Genomic DNA, 22121 nt, shown 5'->3' with positions numbered 1-22121 from the left:
GACAGTACTGACAATGTTACAAATGTTTCAAATAAATGCTGTTCTTTTGAACTTTCTATTTCTCAAAGAATCCTGAAAAAAGACAAATACATGAAGCAGAAAAAACTTATTCCAACATTTATAATTAATAATTAAGCATCCTTGAGCACCAAATCAGCATATTAGAATGACTTACGTAAAACGTAATTATTCCAAACATTTGACTGGTTGTTTATCTTCAAATCCAGTGTAAAATTTCAACTTTTATTTTCCCTTTATTAAAGCTCTGATGTTTAAATTCTAAAGCATTTTGGTTCAACTGATGTCATTGTTAAACCTGCTGTAAAAAATAAAATGAATTTAATGGGTGAAATGTCATATTTTGCCCCCAAATCAAAGGAAAACATTAGGAATCATTAGAAATAAGAATTTATAATGATTTTTTTTTTTTTTTTTCATTTGGTCAAATTCATTGTCACTGGCCTGTAATGTCTGGATAGTTATTGAATAATCTGGGACTCATTATTTATATAAATGTTTTGCAAAATGTTCCAAATTGTCATGAAAGAAAGTCATTTAAAAGGTCCTAAAATACGTTTAATTGTATTTTTTATTTATAATTCTTTTTTTGCATGTTTTGGTGAGTTTTGCACTTTTACGAGTAGATTGTTCTGTGTGTGTGTGTGCTGTAGCAACCCTGTGCACGGCGGATCAGTTTCAGTGCAGAGACGGGTCGTGTGTGTCGAACTCCAGTCGCTGTAATCAGGTGTTGGACTGTGAGGACGCCAGCGATGAGATGAACTGCTGTGAGTTACAATAGGACATTTACATTCAGTATTTCAGACTTGCAGATTATTATCTAACTGTATCTGTGACATGCTGTTTATTACAACAGACAATCAATTAAAAAAAACACACATATTAAAGGTCCCATGACATGAAAATTTCACTTTATGAGGTTTTTTAACATTAATATGAGTTCCCCTAGCCTGCCTATCGTCCCCCAGTGGCTAGACATTTTGATGGGTGTAAACCAAGCCCTGGGTATTTTTGAGAAAATGAAAGCTCAGACGGGCAAATCTAGAATCTTCCCCTTATGTCGTCATAAGGGGAAAGGTCACCTCCCCTTTCTCTTCTTTGCCCTCAAAGTCGTTCAATACTGTTTATGCATCAGTAAATCAAGCCAGAGACTAAAATATCAACTTCACATCGTTTCTCTTGGTAGGATGAAAATAATCTTATTTAAACTGTGATTAATATATATACAGAAAGCGATCAAAGAACAATCCCTTTCCAGTCGCCCAAGCTGTCAATCACACAGCACGAGTTTATCTGGACACTTGCCAAAACTCGTTATGAAATCAATGACGCTGTTACAGTGCACAACGAAGCTCTTACTGTACTTACCTCATGTTTGCATTGGTGAAATCATTAGTGAGAGTGCAGAAACTGCGTTGCAATGGTAAGATCTTCATTCACGCGATCAACAGGCTGTCATCTGCTCAATGCTCATCACTGCAACCTTTTATGTGATGGGAATAGATCTAAATACTTAAAAAACTTCTCACGATTCGTTAATCTCAATAGCTGTAATAGTAAAAACGTATAATAGCTGTAATAGTAAAAGTATTCGAGAGAGTTCCACATGTAATGCTAGCTATTTCATATGCAAGCATGTCAGCCAATCACTGCAGTGGGCGTTTACACTGAAGGCTCACAGCAGACACGCCCCTTCAAACAGAGCGTTCAAATCAGAGGCTAAAATCAGGCTAGGAAATATGCCTTTTATTTCTAAATTATTTTAAAAATGTATCTTAAAAACATACTAACATTATAAGGGCACCCCAGAAATATTAAAATAATAAAATAATCCATGTCATGGGACCTTTAAAGTATAACAAAGTCAAATCTTGACGAAGTTTTTATTAAAATCTCTGAAGTTTGAAAATCTGCACTTACACTTTTATAAAAGTTTATAAACTTTTCATAACCAAATTGCATAACGTTCATAACCAAAATAAACATTAGCAAGTCCTTCCTTGAAAGCTGCACACACTGTTCTTTGATTTCTTAAGCCATTGTGTTGTGTCTTGTTTTCCAGCGGCTTCCGATTGTTCCAGTTATTTCCGTCTGGGTGTGAAAGGCGGCTCCTATCAGCGGTGTGAGTTCACGACTCTGTGTTACGCTCCATCATGGGTCTGTGACGGAGCTAATGACTGCGGAGACTATTCAGATGAGAGGAACTGCCCAGGTAAACACGCATTCAGATGTGTGCAGCCTTTTAAAGGGGCTCTCCTCTTCATTTTGGCCATTTTAAGCAATGAAAGTAAAATCTTGACAAGAAATGTTTGAGTTTTTATTCAAACCTCTGAAGTTTGATTGCAGAATTTGGGATTTTAGAGGATCTGAGCACATACAGTGTGTGCTGTGTGCTTTCCTCTCAATAACAAAATAAACACACAACAAAAATGGCAGCGGTGAGAAAACAGAAGATCAGAAAGCATCTGATCACAGCGATGTGGACATGTTTGCAACAGCTCTGAGATTCAGACTCCAGTCACGGCATGTTTATTTATAGCACTTTATACAATAGATTGCTTTAAAGCAGCAGCTTTATGGTATTAAACTAGAGCTGTGAAACGATTAAGCATCCAAAATAAAAGTTTGTGTTCACATAATATATGTGTGTGTACTGTGCATAATTATTTTGTATATACTGTATAAATCCACACAGTCACATGCATGTATATATTTAAGAAAAATGTGCTTATATATGCTGTGTATATATATATATATATATATATATAATTTGTATTATATATAAATATAAATATTTTATATATAAATAACAAATTTTTCCTAAATATATACATGCATGTGTATACATGCAAATTATATACAAAATAATTATGCACAGTACACACACATATATTATGTGAACACAAACTTTGTTTTTGGATGTGATGGCGATTAATCGTTTCACAGCTCTTTATTAAACATAAAAAAACAGGGTCAGTGTCGCTTTAAATTAGAATTACAACTTCAGTTTCTACTATAAAGCGTCTCTCCAGTGTGTTCATGTTTTTACTCACGTCTGACCAGAGAACCAGAGAAGATTTACACCTCAGAGCCACTCTTACAGATGGACGAGCTCCCTTACAGAAACATGAGATATTCTCCATTCATTTTAATTTTAATTCATTTTAAAATCAAAAAATCGATTGAGATTCTGCTGTTATATTTAGAGTTGCAACTTAACCTGAGACAAAAGCTTGTGCTGTCTGTTTTTTGGCACGATGATATGTAGGGTGGGCTCCCGCTGGCAGAGACTTAAGTCTGCATATATGCAGTGGACCAATGCTGGTTTAAAGGTTTTTACCAGCCGAACAAACTTTTCCGTAAAGTTTGCTTTGACTCCTGAAACGAACTGCAAAAGAAGTTGTTTTGTGAGAAACTTATGAAGCCGAAGCACTCAAGATTAAAAGATCTAAAAAGCCTTTATTTACTCATGGCTTAAATCATTTATAAAACAGTTAGAAAAAAAGCACACTGACACGTTGCGCTAACAAGCCTTCATCAGGCATCACGCTGTTTTTAAATTATTTATGCGTCGAGGCTTTTTAGATCTCTTAATCCTGAGTGCCTCCGCTTTATATGTTTTTCATGGAATAAACTATTCCTTATCCAAAAAGCTCCAGGAAAAGAAGATTGTATACCCAACTCTCTGCATTCTTGTTTATGAATCCAAGGAAGTTTGTTTTGGTCCGAATTTGTTCAAAACGACGTCAAAACCTCTCTTTTTTTTCTTTTTATTCATCAGATAAAAAAAAGAGAAAGTGTCCATCAAACTTGTTCGCGTGTCCCAACGGTCGCTGCATCCCCATGAGCTGGACCTGTGATAAGGAGAACGACTGTGACAGTGGAGCTGATGAGCTGCACTGCGGTGAGTTTCAACAAACACTGGTCATTTACTCTTTCCCCGCCAGCATTTCAAAAAAAAAAGTTGCCAGCATTTTTGATCATGTTCACAAAACTTTCATGGCCCCCAGAACATACAATAATTCAAAAGAAAGAACAGTGTATCGCCTCTCTCTTTAAAAAAAAACAAAACATTTTATTCTAGCTTTACGCAGTCTTTATTCATCAACATTTGACTGTGGGAAAGTTTCATGGAAAAAGCAATATTGTAATGAATAGTGTGACTGATCAATCACAGAAAGTTGTATCGTTGGCTCACAGACGAGGGACCAAATGGGGAAAGAAAGACACTGTTACGGTGAAAAAATTGGGGGTGCGTACCGGAGAATCTTCGCCCGGTCGCTTATGCCTCCGAACGGACGGACCAGAGTTTAATTCGCACGGCTTTGATCAACACTCGGTCCGTTGTGAATAAGACTTTTATCCTCAATGACTTTTTTATTTCTCAATCCCTGGATTTTCTCCTGTTGACGGAAACCTGGCTGAAACCAGGTGAAAACAGGGCATTTTCAGAGCTCCTCCCACCCGGCTGTTCCTACTTCAATTCCCCACGATCATCTGGTCGTGGAGGGGGTCTTGCTGCTGTTTTTAATGACAGGTTTAAATGCCGGCTTCTTCCCACAAATGCTTATTCCTGCTTTGAGCTGCAATTGTTTGTGATGGAGCTTACGAGTCCTGTTTTATGTGCCGTTGTTTATCGCCCACCCAAATATAATAAGGATTTCATTCATGAGTTCTCTGAGTTTTTGGCAGACATTTTTCCAAAATATGATAAACTCTTGATTTGTGGGGATTTTAATGTTCATGTTTGTTGTCCGTCCGGCCAATTAGCCACTGATTTTAAAAAGACTTTTAGAAACTTTTAATTTAATTCAATCAGTGGATAAACCCGCACACCTTGGATCTCATCATCTCTCTTGGGCTTTCAATTTCCCTTAAAGAGATCTCTGAGACTGCCATCTCAGATCATTTTCCTATTGTTTTTGAATATACAGCCCTCCCTCCAGCTAGAAAGTCTTTTGCTCCATCGTGCAAGCGTCGCATTATCACTTCCACCACAGCAGATGAATTTACTGCTGCATTTAGGGACTCTCAGTTTTTTGCCTTGAATGGCATGGTTTCTCCTATCTGTCCAGACAATATTCTTTCTTCCTTCCACTCCACCTGCTCCGGGATTCTGGACTCTATTGCCCCTTTTCGGCATAAATTGGCTAAACCAAGAACGGATCCCTGGATCAATGACAATACTCGTACTATTAGGCAACGTTGCAGGCAGGCTGAAAGGAGATGGAAAAAGGATAAACTGCATGTCTCTCTAGACATTTTGCGGGCCTGTCTTGCCGATTACCAGAGGGCCCTACGGGAGGCAAAATCTCAGTATCTCTCTGTTATAATTTCTAGCAGCAGTCACTGTCCTAGGGTCCTGTTCACTACAATTAATTATTTTATAAATCCACCTATTTCTGCTCTGGCTAATGTCTCAACTATCACCTGTGAAAATTTTCTCCACTTTTTTGTTGACAAGGTTGACTCTGTCAGACAGAGTACTAGGAAAGGTTTTGATAGGGATTTTTCTGTTGCCCCAGCTCTTTCTGCTGTGTTTAGGGAGTTTGAGTTAGTTTCTTTCTCTTCCCTTGGCGACATAGTGAAATCTTTAAAGCCTACAAATTGTCCACTGGATATTGTACCCGCTAGAGTGCTGAAACTGGTTTTTAACGCTGTAGGGCCTGGGCTTGTGGTTTTTATCAATAGCTGTCTTAGTCTAGGAACCGTCCCAGCTGCCTTTAAGCATGCTGTGGTTAGGCCCCTTCTTAAAAAGCCTAACCTTGACTCCTCAACGCTATCTAATTTTAGACCAGTTTCCCATCTTCCCTTTCTTTCTAAAGTTTTGGAAAAAGTTGTTTTCATACAGTTACAGTCCTTTCTGGAAAACAACTCTGTCCTTGAAAAATTTCAATCCGGGTTTAGGCCTCGCCACAGCACTGAGTCTGCATTATTAAAGGTACACAATGATATTGCGTTCTCTGTTGACACCAAGTGTCCTGTTGCCTTAGTGCTGCTGGATCTTACAGCAGCCTTTGACACGGTAGACCATACAGTCCTCCTGTCACGCCTGAAGCACTATGTTGGCATTCATGGCACTGCACTTAAGTGGTTTATGTCATACCTATCCAATAGAACTTTCTCTGTGATGATTGGTGATTTGTCTTCTTCTTGTGCTTCTCTCTCCTGTGGAGTCCCGCAAGGCTCCATTCTTGGCCCTATTTTGTTTTCATTATACATGCTACCACTAGGGTCAATTATAGCCAGGCACAACCTATCTTTTCACTGTTATGCAGATGATCTGCAAATCTATCTGCCACTGAAGCCTGGTGATGTACAAGATACCTTAGTTGACTGCATTGCAGACATTAAGCAGTGGTTTGCCCAAAATTGTATGCACTTAAATGAGGATAAAACTGAATATATTGTGTTTGGAGAATCTGTGTCTAACGGATTTGGTACCTGGCCTTTAACTGCCAGGCAGACGGTAAGGAACTTAGGAGTGACTTTTGACAGTTCTTTTAAATTCAACAAACAGATTGACAACGTTGTCAACGTTGTTTTTTCAACTGCGCCTTCTGGCAAAGGTAAAATCCTTCTTAAACCGTCATGACCTTGAGAAGGCTATTCACGCTCTAATAAGCTCCAGACTGGACTATTGCAATGCCCTGTATATTGGTGTCTCCCAGTCTTCTGTTGGCCGTCTTCAACTTGTCCAAAATGCAGCTGCCCGTCTGTTAACGAGCACTAAAAAACGAGAGCACATAACTCCGATTCTTTATTCCCTCCATTGGCTCCCGGTACATTTTAGAATTCATTATAAAATTGTATTGTTTGTTTTTAAAGCTCTTAACGGCCTCGCCCCATCTTACATATCAGACATGTTGACCATTCGTAATTATGGTAGGACTTTGAGGTCGTCCAATCAACTTATGTTGGAAGTGCCCAGGTCAAAACTTAAACACTGGGGAGATTGTGCTTTTTCAGTTTCAGGACCTAAGCTCTGGAATAAGCTCCCCAGGGAGATGCATATCGTTACTGACCTGGGCCTTTTTAAATCAAGACTTAAAACGCATCTTTTTAAAATGGCTTTTAGTACCCAGTATGGTGGCACTTTTATATTTATTTTTATTCTATTTTTACTTTATTTTTATTCTCTCATTTATTATTGTACTTGTTTTTCGGTGTGTTGTTTTAAATTGTTGTTTAATCTGTTGTAAAGCACCTTGGTTCACCTATCGGTCGATGTTAGGTGCTGTATAAATAAAGTACATTACATTACATTACATTACATTTGCAGATGAAGTGTAATAATAATAATAACTAGATGCGAAAGTTCGTCGAGACAAACTTTAAGTTGGCTTGAGAAAGTTTGGACCGGAAAATTTTTTGCTAGGCGGTTTCTAGGATGTTATGGGTGGTTGCTATGGTGTTGCTAGGGTATTTTGGGTGGTTGCTAGGCGGTTGCTAGGGTGTTTTGGGTGGTTGCTAGGATATTTTGGGTGGTTGCTAGGGTGTTTTGGGTGGTTGCTAGGCAGTTGCTAGGGTGTTTTGGGTGGTTGCTAGGGTGTTCTGGGTGGTTGCTAGGCGGTTGCTAGGGTGTTCTGGGTGGTTGCTAGGGTCTTTTGGGTGGTTGCTAGGGTGTTTTGGGTGGTTGCTAGGTGGTTGCTAGGGTCTTTTGGGTGGTTGCTAGGCGGTTGCTAGGGTGTTTTGGGTGGTTGCTAGGGTGTTCTGGGTGGTTGCTAGGCGGTTGCTAGGGTGTTATGGGTGGTTACTAGGATGTTTTGTGTGGTTGCTATGGTGTTGCTAGGGTATTTTGGGTGGTTGCTAGGGTGTTTTGGGTGGTTGCTATGGTATTGCTAGGGTATTTTGGGTGGTTGCTAGGGTGTTTTGGGTGGTTGCTAGGGTCTTTTGGGTGGTTGCTAGGCGGTTGCTAGGATATTTTGGGTGGTTGCTAGGGTGTTTTGGGTGGTTGCTAGGGTGTTCTGGGTGGTTGCTAGGCGGTTGCTAGGGTGTTATGGGTGGTTACTAGGATGTTTTGTGTGGTTGCTATGGTGTTGCTAGGGTGTTTTGGGTGGTTGCTAGGGTCTTTTGGGTGGTTGCTAGGCGGTTGCTAGGGTGTTTTTGGTGGTTGCTAGGGTCTTTTGGGTGGTTGCTAGGGTCTTTTGGGTGGTTGCTAGGGTGTTCTGGGTGGTTGCTAGGTGGTTGCTAGGGTGTTCTGGGTGGTTGCTATGGTATTCAGAGCGGTAGATAGATACACACACACACACACACACACTCAGAGTTTATAAGTGTATAAATTGATGAGTTTATAAGTGTACAAGTTTTTTAGTTTAGAGTTTATAAGTTTAAATGAGTTTAGAGTTTATAAGTTTAAATGAGTTTAGAGTTCAGAGTTTATTAATTTATGAGTTTAAGAGTTCATAAGTCTATGAATTCATGAGTTTATTAGTTAATTAGTTATTAAATTTAAGTTAATTAGTTTATAAGTGTATGAGATTAGAGTTTTTTTAGTGTAAATGAGTTTCATTGGCTAATATATATAGAATGGCAGTTTGAATTAGTTTTCAAGGGATTTAGATTTAAATTTTTGTCGGTTGGTGAGTTTGAATTTTTTTAGAATGCCCAATGTTAAGTCAATGGGAGTTTTTCCGAGTTTGATCGTCATTTGTAGGAAAACCGTAAGTCCGATCAGTCTGAAAAGGGAAAGCAACTAACTTCAGATCAGTTTGAGTGTCTGAGCCGAGTTTGGAGTATGTAGAGTTAAAGCTCTAGGACGAGTTAGAGTCAACAGTTTTTCACAGAAGAATAATAATAATAACTAGATGCGAAAGTTCGTCGAGACAAACTTTAAGTTGGCTTGAGAAAGTTTGGACCAGAAAGTTTTTTGCTAGGCGGTTGCTAGGATGTTATGGGTGGTTGCTATGGTGTTGCTAGGGTATTTTGGGAGGTTGCTAGGGTGTTCTGGGTGGTTGCTAGGTGGTTGCTAGGGTGTCCTGGGTGGTTGCTAGGGTCTTTTGGGTGGTTGCTAGGTGGTTGCTAGGGTATTTTGGGTGGTTGCTAGGAGGTTGCTAAGGTGTTCTGGGTGGTTGCTAGGGTCTTTTGGGTGGTTGCTAGGGTGTTTTGGGTGGTTGCTAGGGTCTTTTGGGTGGTTGCTAGGGTGTTTTGGGTGGTTGCTAGGATATTCTGGGTGGTTGCTAGGCGGTTGCTAGGGTCTTTTGGGTGGTTGCTAGGGTCTTTTGGGTGGTTGCTAGGGTATTCTGGGTGGTTGCTAGGCGGTTGCTAGGGTGTTCTGGGTTGTTGCTAGGGTGTTTTGGGTGGTTGCTAGGGTATTCTGGGTGGTTGCTAGGCGGTTGCTAGGGTCTTTTGGGTGGTTGCTAGGGTCTTTTGGGTGGTTGCTAGGCGGTTGCTAGGGTGTTCTGGGTGGTTGCTAGGGTGTTTTGGGTGGTTGCTAAGGTATTCTGGGTGGTTGCTAGGCGGTTGCTAGGATATTTTGGGTGGTTGCTAGGGTGTTTTGGGTGGTTGCTAGGGTGTTCTGGGTGGTTGCTAGGCGGTTGCTAGGGTGTTATGGGTGGTTACTAGGATGTTTTGTGTGGTTGCTATGGTGTTGCTAGGGTATTTTTGGTGGTTGCTAGGGTGTTTTGGGTGGTTGCTAGGGTGTTCTGGGTGGTTGCTAGGCGGTTGCTAGGGTGTTATGGGTGGTTACTAGGATGTTTTGTGTGGTTGCTATGGTGTTGCTAGGGTATTTTGGGCGGTTGCTAGGGTCTTTTGGGTGGTTGCTAGGCGGTTGCTAGGGTGTTTTGGGTGGTTGCTAGGGTGTTTTGGGTGGTTGCTAGGGTCTTTTGGGTGGTTGCTAGGCGGTTGCTAGGGTGTTTTGGGTGGTTGCTATGGTCTTTTGGGTGGTTGCTAGGCGGTTGCTAGGGTGTTTTGGGTGGTTGCTAGGGTCTTTTGGGTGGTTGCTAGGGTGTTCTGGGTGGTTGCTAGGTGGTTGCTATGGTATTCAGAGCGGTAGATAGATAGATACACACACACACACACACACACACACACACTCAGAGTTTAGAGTTTATAAGTGTATAAATTGATAAGTTTATAAGTGTACAAGTTTTTGAGTTTAGAGTTTATAAGTTTAAATGAGTTTAGAGTTCAGAGTTTATTAATTTATGAGTTTAAGAGTTCATAAGTCTATGAATTCATGAGTTTATTAGTTAATTAGTTATTACATTTAAGTTAATTAGTTTATAAGTGTATGAGATTAGAGTTTATAAGTTTAAATTAGTTTAGAGTTCAGAGTTTATTCATTTGTGAGTTTAAGAGTTCATAAATCTATGAATTCATGAGTTTATTAGTTAATTAGTTATTCAATTTAAGTTAATTAGTTATTCAATTTAAGTTAATTAGTTTATAAGTGTATGAGATTAGAGTTTTTTAGTTTAAATGAGTTTCATTGGCGAGTTTTGATCGTCATTTGTAGGAAAACCGTAAGTCCGATCAGTCTGAAAAGATAAAGCAACTAACTTCAGATCAGTTTGAGTGTCTGAGCCGAGTTTGGAGTATGTAGAGTTAAAGCTCTAGGGCGAGTTTGAGTCAACAGTTTTTCACAGAAGAATAATAATATTAACTAGAATGTACATTTCCTGAAGAAAATGTGAAGTGGTGCTTGCAGTGGCAAAACTCGCCTCTCGGTTGCTAGTGTGTGGTACATGATTGCATACGAACCAACAAACATGTCTGTACGATGTTGTGGAGCTGAAATATGGCTTCTATATGTTGCAATATGGTTGCTAGGTAGCTTTAAACGGTTGCTAAGGTGTGGTTACACAGTTACCATGATGATATTTACAGACTGGTTTCCCAACCGAAACAAACAAGCACACCCCCATGTCTATAAGATGTTCTGGTGCTGAGATATAGCTTATTCATGTGTTTGTACGGTTGCTAGGGTACTCCAAATGGTTGCTAAGGTTTGTTTATACAGTTTATGGGGTAATATTTAAAGAATATTTGCAGGTCTGGGTCAAAAAATGCCCAACTCTGTGTTTTTACAATGTTTTGTTAATGTGATATGGCTTATAAAGGTTGTTCAATGGTTGCTAGGGGCCTGTAACTGGTTGCTAGGGCGTGGCAATGAAGTTGTTATGTCACTACTTATTGGCTGCTTGATAGGACGAATCAAAAGAGCCCAACCCCAAGCCTCTATGACCTTCTGAGCCAAAGAAAAGATTTTTCAAATTTTGTGCCTATGTTAAGTCTATGGGACATTTTTCGGCAAATTTTTCACCCGCCAGACGAACATCTTACACCCGATCGCTTATAAAAGTCATAGCACACCTCTCCTCAATAAAGCGGTCAATTTGACACCTCATTCAGGGGTCTGTGACAAACGGTGTGGGGCGAGTTACGCGCCAAAGTTTTGTCCAGGTGAATAGTAATCACAACACTAGAATGTACATTTCCTGAAGAAAATGTGAAGTGGTGCTTGCAGTGGCAAAACTCGCCACTCGGTTGCAGGGGTGTTGTACATGATTGCATACGAGCCAACAACCATGTCTGTACGATGTTGTGGAGCTGAAATATGCCCATCGCCACTGGGCAGATGCTAACACAATTAACATGTTGTGATACCATGATATACCACGTTTTAGCATTATTTACCACGATTTACCATGTTTCTAAGATGATTTACCACGATTTACCACATTCCAGCATGATTTACTATGATTAACATGTTGTTAAAATGATGCTAGCATGATTAGCATGTTGTTAACATGATTAGCATGTTGGTAGCATGATGCTAGCATGATTAGCATGTTGCTAGCATGCTTTTAACAAGATGTTAGCATGATTAGCATTTTGCTAGCATGTTTTTAGCCAGATGCTAACATGATTAGCATGTTGCTAGCATTATGCTAGCTTGAATAGCATTTTGCTAGCATGATGCTAGCTTGATTAGCATGATGCTAGCTTGATTAGCATGTTGCTAGCATGATGCTAGCTTGACTAGCATTATGTTAGCATGATGCTAGCTTGATTAGCATGTTGCTAGCATGTTTTTAGCTAGACGCTAACATGATTAGCATGTTACTAGCATAATGCTAGCTTGATTAGCATGTTGCTTGCATGATGCTAGCTTGATTAGCATTATGTTAGCATGATGCTAGATTGATTAGCATGTTGGTAGCTTGATGCTAGCATGATTAGCATGTTGCTAGCATGTTTTTAGCTAGACGCTAACATGATTAGCATGTTGCTAGCATAATGCTAGCTTGATTAGCATGTTGCTAGCTTGATTAGCATTATTTTAGCATGATGCTAGCTTGATTAGCATGTTGGTAGCTTGATGCTAGCATGATTAGCATGTTGCTAGCATGTTTTTAGCTAGACGCTAACATGATTAGCATGTTTCTAGCATAATGCTAGCTTGATTAGCATGTTGCTAGCATGATGCTAGCTTGATTAGCATTTTGCTAGCATTATGATAGCTTGATTAGCATGTTGCTAGCATGATGCTAGCTTGATTAGCATGTTGGTAGCATAATGCTAGCATTATTAGCATGTTGCTAGCTTGTTGCTAGCATGATTAGTATGTTGCTAGCATGTTTTTAGCAAGATGCTGTTGCCAGGTGGTGGTTGCTAGGGTTTTCTGGGTGGTTGCTATTGTGTTGCTAGGCAGTTGCTAAGGTGTTCTGGGTAGTTGCTAGGCAGTTGCTAGGGTATTCTTGGTGGTTGCTAGGCAGTTGCTAGGGTATTCTTGGTGGTTGCTAGGGCATTGCTAGGTGGTTGCTATGGTGTTGCTAGGCAGTTGCTATGGTATTCTGGGTGGATGCTAGGGCATTGCTAGGCAGTTGCTAGGGTGTTCTGGGTGGTTACTAGGCAGTTGCTAGGTGTTCTGGGTGGTTGCTAGGCAGTTGCTAGGGTGTTCTGGGTGGTTGCTAGAGTTTTTTGGTGGTTACTAGAGCATTTCTAGACGTTGCTAGGGTGTTCAGGGTGGTTGCTAAGGTATTTTTGGTAGTTGCTATGGTGTTACTAGGTGGTTGGTAGTTGTCAAATATGGTTACTATGGAGTTTTTATAGAGTTCTTAAAATCTTTAATAACGAGTGCTTCAGTGCGGCACTCGGCCTGCGGCCTCGTGCCTATGGCCGAATAGGCACAAGCATGGAGCAATATCGCAAGGCTACGAGTGTGATATTGCTTTAAAAAATGTAAAAAAAAAAAAATTATATTATTTATTGGTTTAGGGTGGTTGCTAGGGAGCTCAGAGTGGTTGCTAGGGTGCTGTAACTGGTTGCTAGGGTGTGGCTATGAAGATTTTAGGCCATTACTTATTGGCTGCTTGATAATATAAATCCTCTGAGGGAGAGAGAGAGGGAGAGAAACGCAGGGGTGTCAGGCCCTTTGGAGTGGTGTGTGTGAAAACGGCAGTTGGGATTCAAATGTTTTTAGAACTCCCCATGTTAAGTCAATGGGACTTTTTTGGCCGCTTTTTCGTCCGCTGTGCGAACATCGTACACCCGATCGCTTAGAAAAGTCATAGCACACCTCTCCTCAATGAGCCGGTCGATTTGATGCCTCACTCAGGGGTCTGTGACAAACGGTGCGGGGCAAGTTACGCGCCAAACTTTTGTCCGGAATAATAAGAAGAATAATAATAAGTTTAGTGACAATAACACTAGTGTTGCTTTGAAAAAGCACCACTAACTAGAATGTACATTTCCTGAAGAAAATGTGAAGTGGTGCTTGCAGTGGCAAAACTCGCCACTGGGCAGATGCTAACACAATTAACATGTTGTGATACCATGATATACCACGTTTTAGCATTATTTACCACGATTTACCATGTTTCTAAGATGATTTACTACGATTTACCACATTCCAGCATGATTTACTATGATTAACATGTTGTTAAAATGATGCTAGCATGATTAGCATGTTGTTAACATGATTAGCATGTTGGTAGCATGATGCTAGCCTGATTAGCATTTTGCTAGCATGTTTTTAGCTAGATGCTAACATGATTAGCATTTTGCTAGCATGTTTTTAGCCAGATGCTAACATGATTAGCATGTTTCTAGCATAATGCTAGCTTGATTAGCATGTTGCTAGCATGATGCTAGCTTGATTAGCATGTTGCTAGCATTATGCTAGCTTGATTAGCATTATGTTAGCATGATGCTAGCTTGATTAGCATGTTGGTAGCTTGATGCTAGCATGATTAGCATGTTTGCTAGCATGTTTTTAGCTAGATGCTAACATGATTAGCATGTTGCTAGCATAATGCTAGCTTGATTAGCATGATGCTAGCATGATGCTAGCTTGATTAACATGTTGGTAGCATAATGCTATCATTATTAGCATGTTGCTAGTTTGATTAGCATGATGTTAGCATGATGCTAGCTTGATTAGCATGTTGCTAGCATGGTGCTAGCTTGATTAGCATGTTGCTAGCATGATGCTAGCTTGATTAGCATGTTGCTAGCTTGATTAGCATGATGCTAGCATAATGCTAGCCTGATTAGCATGATGCTAGCATGATGCTAGCCTGATTAGCATGATGCTAGCTTGATTAGCATGTCGCTAGCATGTTTTTAGCAAGATGCTGTTAACAGGTGGTTGCTAGGGTGTTCTGGGTGGTTGCTATGGTGTTGCTAGGCAGTTGCTAAGGTGTTCTGGGTGGTTGCTAGGCGGTTGCTAGGGTATTATTGGTGGTTGCTAGGGCTTTGCTAGGTGGTTGCTAGGGTGTTCTGGGTGGTTGCTATGGTGTTGCTAGGCAGTTGCTAGGGTGTTCTGGGTGGTTGCTAGGCCTTTTTATAGAGTTCTTAAAATCTTTAATAACGGGGCCGTATAGACACAAGCATGGAGCGATATCGCAAGGCTACGAGTGTGATATTGCTTTAAAAATAAAAAAAATACAAATAAATGTTTTTTATTGGTTTAGGGTGGTTGCTAGGGAGCTCAGAGTGGTTGCTAGGGTGCTGTAACTGGTTGCTAGGGTGTGGCTATGAAGATTTTAGGCCATTACTTATTGGCTGCTTGATAATATAAATCCTCTGAGGGAGAGAGAGAGGGAGAGAAACGCAGGGGTGTCAGGCCCTTTGGAGTGGTGTGTGTGAAAACGGCAGTTGGGATTCAAATGTTTTTAGAACTCCCCATGTTAAGTCAATGGGACTTTTTTGGCCGCTTTTTCGTCCGCTGTGCGAACATCGTACACCCGATCGCTTAGAAAAGATATAGCACACCTCTCCTCAATGAGCCGCTTGATTTGACACCTCACTCAGGGGTCTGTGACAAACGGTGCGGGGCGCATTACGCGCCAAACTTTGTCCAGAATAATAATAATAATAAAAATAAGAATAATAAGTATGAGTGACAATAACACTAGTGTTGCTTTGAAAAAGCACCACTAATAATAATAATAATAATAACTAGATGCGAAAGTTCGTCGAGACAAACTTTAAGTTGGCTTGAGAAAGTTTGGACCAGAAAGTTTTTTGCTAGGCGGTTGCTAGGATGTTATGGGTGGTTGCTATGGTGTTGCTAGGGTATTTTGGGAGGTTGCTAGGGTGTTCTGGGTGGTTGCTAGGTGGTTGCTAGGGTGTCCTGGGTGGTTGCTAGGGTCTTTTGGGTGGTTGCTAGGTGGTTGCTAGGGTATTTTGGGTGGTTGCTAGGAGGTTGCTAAGGTGTTCTGGGTGGTTGCTAGGGTCTTTTGGGTGGTTGCTAGGGTGTTTTGGGTGGTTGCTAGGGTCTTTTGGGTGGTTGCTAGGGTGTTTTGGGTGGTTGCTAGGATATTCTGGGTGGTTGCTAGGCGGTTGCTAGGGTCTTTTGGGTGGTTGCTAGGGTCTTTTGGGTGGTTGCTAGGGTATTCTGGGTGGTTGCTAGGCGGTTGCTAGGGTGTTCTGGGTTGTTGCTAGGGTGTTTTGGGTGGTTGCTAGGGTATTCTGGGTGGTTGCTAGGCGGTTGCTAGGGTCTTTTGGGTGGTTGCTAGGGTCTTTTGGGTGGTTGCTAGGCGGTTGCTAGGGTGTTCTGGGTGGTTGCTAGGGTGTTTTGGGTGGTTGCTAAGGTATTCTGGGTGGTTGCTAGGCGGTTGCTAGGATATTTTGGGTGGTTGCTAGGGTGTTTTGGGTGGTTGCTAGGGTGTTCTGGGTGGTTGCTAGGCGGTTGCTAGGGTGTTATGGGTGGTTACTAGGATGTTTTGTGTGGTTGCTATGGTGTTGCTAGGGTATTTTTGGTGGTTGCTAGGGTGTTTTGGGTGGTTGCTAGGGTGTTCTGGGTGGTTGCTAGGCGGTTGCTAGGGTGTTATGGGTGGTTACTAGGATGTTTTGTGTGGTTGCTATGGTGTTGCTAGGGTATTTTGGGCGGTTGCTAGGGTCTTTTGGGTGGTTGCTAGGCGGTTGCTAGGGTGTTTTGGGTGGTTGCTAGGGTGTTTTGGGTGGTTGCTAGGGTCTTTTGGGTGGTTGCTAGGCGGTTGCTAGGGTGTTTTGGGTGGTTGCTATGGTCTTTTGGGTGGTTGCTAGGCGGTTGCTAGGGTGTTTTGGGTGGTTGCTAGGGTCTTTTGGGTGGTTGCTAGGGTGTTCTGGGTGGTTGCTAGGTGGTTGCTATGGTATTCAGAGCGGTAGATAGATAGATACATACACACACACACACACACACACACACTCAGAGTTTAGAGTTTATAAGTGTATAAATTGATAAGTTTATAAGTGTACAAGTTTTTGAGTTTAGAGTTTATAAGTTTAAATGAGTTTAGAGTTCAGAGTTTATTAATTTATGAGTTTAAGAGTTCATAAGTCTATGAATTCATGAGTTTATTAGTTAATTAGTTATTACATTTAAGTTAATTAGTTTATAAGTGTATGAGATTAGAGTTTATAAGTTTAAATTAGTTTAGAGTTCAGAGTTTATTCATTTGTGAGTTTAAGAGTTCATAAATCTATGAATTCATGAGTTTATTAGTTAATTAGTTATTCAATTTAAGTTAATTAGTTATTCAATTTAAGTTAATTAGTTTATAAGTGTATGAGATTAGAGTTTTTTAGTTTAAATGAGTTTCATTGGCTAATATATATAGAATGGCAGTTTGGTTTAGTTTTCAAGGGATTTAGATTTGAATTTTTGTCGGTTGGTGAGTTTGAATTTTTTTAGAATGCCCAATGTTAAGTCAATGGGAGTTTTTCCGAGTTTTGATCGTCATTTGTAGGAAAACCGTAAGTCCGATCAGTCTGAAAAGATAAAGCAACTAACTTCAGATCAGTTTGAGTGTCTGAGCCGAGTTTGGAGTATGTAGAGTTAAAGCTCTAGGGCGAGTTTGAGTCAACAGTTTTTCACAGAAGAATAATAATATTAACTAGAATGTACATTTCCTGAAGAAAATGTGAAGTGGTGCTTGCAGTGGCAAAACTCACCACTCGGTTGCTAGGGTGTTGTACATGATTGCATACGAGCCAACAACCATGTCTGTACGATGTTGTGGAGCTGAAATATGGCTTCTAAATGTTTCAATATGGTTGCTAGGTGGCTCTAAACGGTTGCTATGGTGTGAATACACAGTAACCGTGGTGATATTTTACAGACTGTTTCCCAAACGAAACAAAAGAGCCAAACCCCATCTCTATACGATGTTCTGATGAAAAGACATGGGTCTTGATAAACGGTTGCTAGGGTACTCTGTTTGGTTGCTAGGGAGTGGTTTGGCAGCTGCCAATCATGAAACTCCAAAGGCTGCTTGTCAGTATGAATGATATAAACCAACTCCCATGCCTCTGTGACATTCAGAATGGAAGATATTCCTCTTTGGACTTTGGTTGCTAGGGTACTCTGTTTGGTTGCTATGGAGTTGCTTGGCAGCTGCCAATGATGAAACTGCAAAGGCTTCTTGTCACTATGAATGATATAAACCAACTCCCATGCCTCGGTGACATTCAGAATGGAAGATATCCCTCTTTTGATTTTGGTTGCTAGGGTACTCTGTTTGGTTGCTATGGAGTTGCTTGGCAGCTGCCAATGATGAAACTGCAAAGTCTTCTTGTCAGTATGAATGATACAAACCAACTCCCATGCCTCTGTGACATTCAGAATGGAAGATATCCCTCTTTGGATTTTGGTTGCTAGGGTACTCTGTTTTGTTGCTAGGGAGTGGCTTGGCAGCTGCCAATCATGAAACTCCAAAGGCTGCTTGTCAGTATGAATGATATAAACCAACTCCCATGCCTCTGTGACATTCAGAATGGAAGAAATGCCTCTTTGGATTTTGGTTGCTAGGGTACTCTGTTTGGTTGCTATGGAGTTGCTAGGCAGCTGCCAATGATGAAACTCCAAAGGCTTCTTGTCACTATGAATGATATAAACCAACTCCCATGCCTCTGTGACATTCAGAATGGAAGAAATGCCTCTTTGGATTTTGGTTGCTAGGGTACTCTGTTTGGTTGCTATGGAGTTGCTAGGCAGCTGCCAATGATGAAACTCCAAAGGCTTCTTGCCACTATGAATGATATAAACCAACTCCCATGCCTCTGTGACATTCAGAACGGAAGATATCCCTCTTTGGATTTTGGTTGCTAGGGTACTCGGTTTGGTTGCTAGGGAGTGGCGTAGCAGCTGCCAATCATGAAATTCCAAAGGCTGCTTGTCAGTATTAATTATATAAACCAACTCCCATGCCTCTGTGACATTCAGAATGGAAGATATCCCTCTTTGGATTTTGGTTGCTAGGGTACTCTGTTTGGTTGCTATGGAGTTGCTTGACAACTGCCAATGATGAAACTGCAAAGGCTTCTTGTCACTATGAATGATATAAACCAACTCCCATGCCTCTGTGACATTCAGAATGGAAGATATCCTTCTTTGGATTTTGGTTGCTAGGGTACTCTGTTTGGTTGCTAGGGAGTGGCGTGGCAGCTGCCAATCATGAAACTCCAAAGGCTGCTTGTCAGTATGAATGATATAAACCAACTCCCATGCCTCTGTGACATACAGAATGGAAGATATCCCTCTCTGGATTTTGGTTGCTAGGGTACTCTATTTGGTTGCTAGGGAGTGGCTTGGCAGCTGGCAGTCATGAAACTCCAAAGGCTGCTTGTCAGTATGAATGATATAAACCAACTCCCATGCCTCTGTGACATTCAGAATGGAAGATATCCCTCTTTGGATTTTGGTTGCTAAGGTGCTCGACAATGGTTGCTAGGGATGGGCTAGGAAGTGTTGAGGTGATTCATGATTGGCTGTTTGCTGCCCCGAGTCAAATGAGACCACCCTCATGTTTCTATGACAATTCAGTCCGGAGATATCCCTTTGATCTCTTTCAATGGAAGTCTATGGAACTTGTTGCTAAGGTGCTCTAAATGGTTGCTAGGGCATGGCTTGATAGCTTCACAATGATCCTGAGAGACTGATTGGTCGTCTGAGTAAAATGAGCCCGCCCCCTTGTCTCTATGACACTGTAATCCAGAGCTACGTTCAATACAAAAACCTTATGTAATTTACCATAGTAGGAAAAACACATGCTATGGTGTAGGACGGCCCATTTCATGGGCCGTCCTACACCATAGTAAGTCAATGGGAAACTTTGGGCAGCTCCTGCCCCCCAGGGGTGCAACTTTTACCCCAATGTGAGGTATGTTCTTACAGAGCCTGTCAGCCTCTTCAAATGTGGCAAATCACACGTTTCTGCGAAATCCTCACTCAGAGCTACGAGTCATCAAAGTTCGTCGCAATGTTAAGTCTATGGGATTTTTCGACCGCTTTTTCGCCCCTGGGGCGATCACCGTACCCCCGATCGCTTATAAAAGTCATAGCACACCTCTCCTCAATACGCTGGTCGATTTGACACCTCATTTATGGGTCTGTGACAAACGGTGCGGGACGAGTTACGCGCCAAACTTTTGTGTGGAAGAATAATAATAATAAGAATAATAAGTATGGAGAATAACAATAGTGTTGCTTTGAAAAGCACCACTAACTAGAATGTACATTTCCTGAAGAAAATGTGAAGTGGTGCTTGCAGTGGCAAAACTCGCCACTCGGTTGCAGGGGTGTTGTACATGATTGCATACGAGCCAACAACCATGTCTGTACGATGTTGTGGAGCTGAAATATGCCCATCGCCACTGGGCAGATGCTAACACAATTAACATGTTGTGATACCATGATATACCACGTTTTAGCATTATTTACCACGATTTACCATGTTTCTAAGATGATTTACCACGATTTACCACATTCCAGCATGATTTACTATGATTAACATGTTGTTAAAATGATGCTAGCATGATTAGCATGTTGTTAACATGATTAGCATGTTGGTAGCATGATGCTAGCATGATTAGCATGTTGCTAGCATGCTTTTAACAAGATGTTAGCATGATTAGCATTTTGCTAGCATGTTTTTAGCCAGATGCTAACATGATTAGCATGTTGCTAGCATTATGCTAGCTTGAATAGCATTTTGCTAGCATGATGCTAGCTTGATTAGCATGATGCTAGCTTGATTAGCATGTTGCTAGCATGATGCTAGCTTGACTAGCATTATGTTAGCATGATGCTAGCTTGATTAGCATGTTGCTAGCATGTTTTTAGCTAGACGCTAACATGATTAGCATGTTACTAGCATAATGCTAGCTTGATTAGCATGTTGCTTGCATGATGCTAGCTTGATTAGCATTATGTTAGCATGATGCTAGATTGATTAGCATGTTGGTAGCTTGATGCTAGCATGATTAGCATGTTGCTAGCATGTTTTTAGCTAGACGCTAACATGATTAGCATGTTGCTAGCATAATGCTAGCTTGATTAGCATGTTGCTAGCTTGATTAGCATTATTTTAGCATGATGCTAGCTTGATTAGCATGTTGGTAGCTTGATGCTAGCATGATTAGCATGTTGCTAGCATGTTTTTAGCTAGACGCTAACATGATTAGCATGTTTCTAGCATAATGCTAGCTTGATTAGCATGTTGCTAGCATGATGCTAGCTTGATTAGCATTTTGCTAGCATTATGATAGCTTGATTAGCATGTTGCTAGCATGATGCTAGCTTGATTAGCATGTTGGTAGCATAATGCTAGCATTATTAGCATGTTGCTAGCTTGTTGCTAGCATGATTAGTATGTTGCTAGCATGTTTTTAGCAAGATGCTGTTGCCAGGTGGTGGTTGCTAGGGTTTTCTGGGTGGTTGCTATTGTGTTGCTAGGCAGTTGCTAAGGTGTTCTGGGTAGTTGCTAGGCAGTTGCTAGGGTATTCTTGGTGGTTGCTAGGCAGTTGCTAGGGTATTCTTGGTGGTTGCTAGGGCATTGCTAGGTGGTTGCTATGGTGTTGCTAGGCAGTTGCTATGGTATTCTGGGTGGATGCTAGGGCATTGCTAGGCAGTTGCTAGGGTGTTCTGGGTGGTTACTAGGCAGTTGCTAGGTGTTCTGGGTGGTTGCTAGGCAGTTGCTAGGGTGTTCTGGGTGGTTGCTAGAGTTTTTTGGTGGTTACTAGAGCATTTCTAGACGTTGCTAGGGTGTTCAGGGTGGTTGCTAAGGTATTTTTGGTAGTTGCTATGGTGTTACTAGGTGGTTGGTAGTTGTCAAATATGGTTACTATGGAGTTTTTATAGAGTTCTTAAAATCTTTAATAACGAGTGCTTCAGTGCGGCACTCGGCCTGCGGCCTCGTGCCTATGGCCGAATAGGCACAAGCATGGAGCAATATCGCAAGGCTACGAGTGTGATATTGCTTTAAAAAATGTAAAAAAAAAAAAATTATATTATTTATTGGTTTAGGGTGGTTGCTAGGGAGCTCAGAGTGGTTGCTAGGGTGCTGTAACTGGTTGCTAGGGTGTGGCTATGAAGATTTTAGGCCATTACTTATTGGCTGCTTGATAATATAAATCCTCTGAGGGAGAGAGAGAGGGAGAGAAACGCAGGGGTGTCAGGCCCTTTGGAGTGGTGTGTGTGAAAACGGCAGTTGGGATTCAAATGTTTTTAGAACTCCCCATGTTAAGTCAATGGGACTTTTTTGGCCGCTTTTTCGTCCGCTGTGCGAACATCGTACACCCGATCGCTTAGAAAAGTCATAGCACACCTCTCCTCAATGAGCCGGTCGATTTGATGCCTCACTCAGGGGTCTGTGACAAACGGTGCGGGGCAAGTT

At 41.2% G+C, this 22121-nt stretch overlaps 1 protein-coding gene across 1 annotated transcript in view; it reads left to right on the top strand.

The window, feature by feature from the left end:
* Positions 1-22121, top strand: part of lrp1aa (low density lipoprotein receptor-related protein 1Aa) — a 223070-nt gene that overhangs the window by 151385 nt on the left and 49564 nt on the right. Inside the window, exons 48-50 of the mRNA XM_082156602.1 lie at positions 672-785; positions 2081-2230; positions 3800-3922. Of these exons, the coding sequence (XP_082012728.1) occupies positions 672-785; positions 2081-2230; positions 3800-3922 (387 nt within the window). The remainder of the gene's footprint in view (positions 1-671; positions 786-2080; positions 2231-3799; positions 3923-22121) is intronic.

The sequence above is a fragment of the Leuciscus leuciscus genome (assembly GCF_965113295.1).
Source record: "Leuciscus leuciscus genome assembly, chromosome: 23".
Lineage (NCBI taxonomy): Eukaryota > Metazoa > Chordata > Actinopteri > Cypriniformes > Leuciscidae > Leuciscus > Leuciscus leuciscus.
The sequence above is the reverse complement of the archived record's forward strand: the minus strand, read 5'-3'. Positions and strand labels throughout refer to the sequence as shown.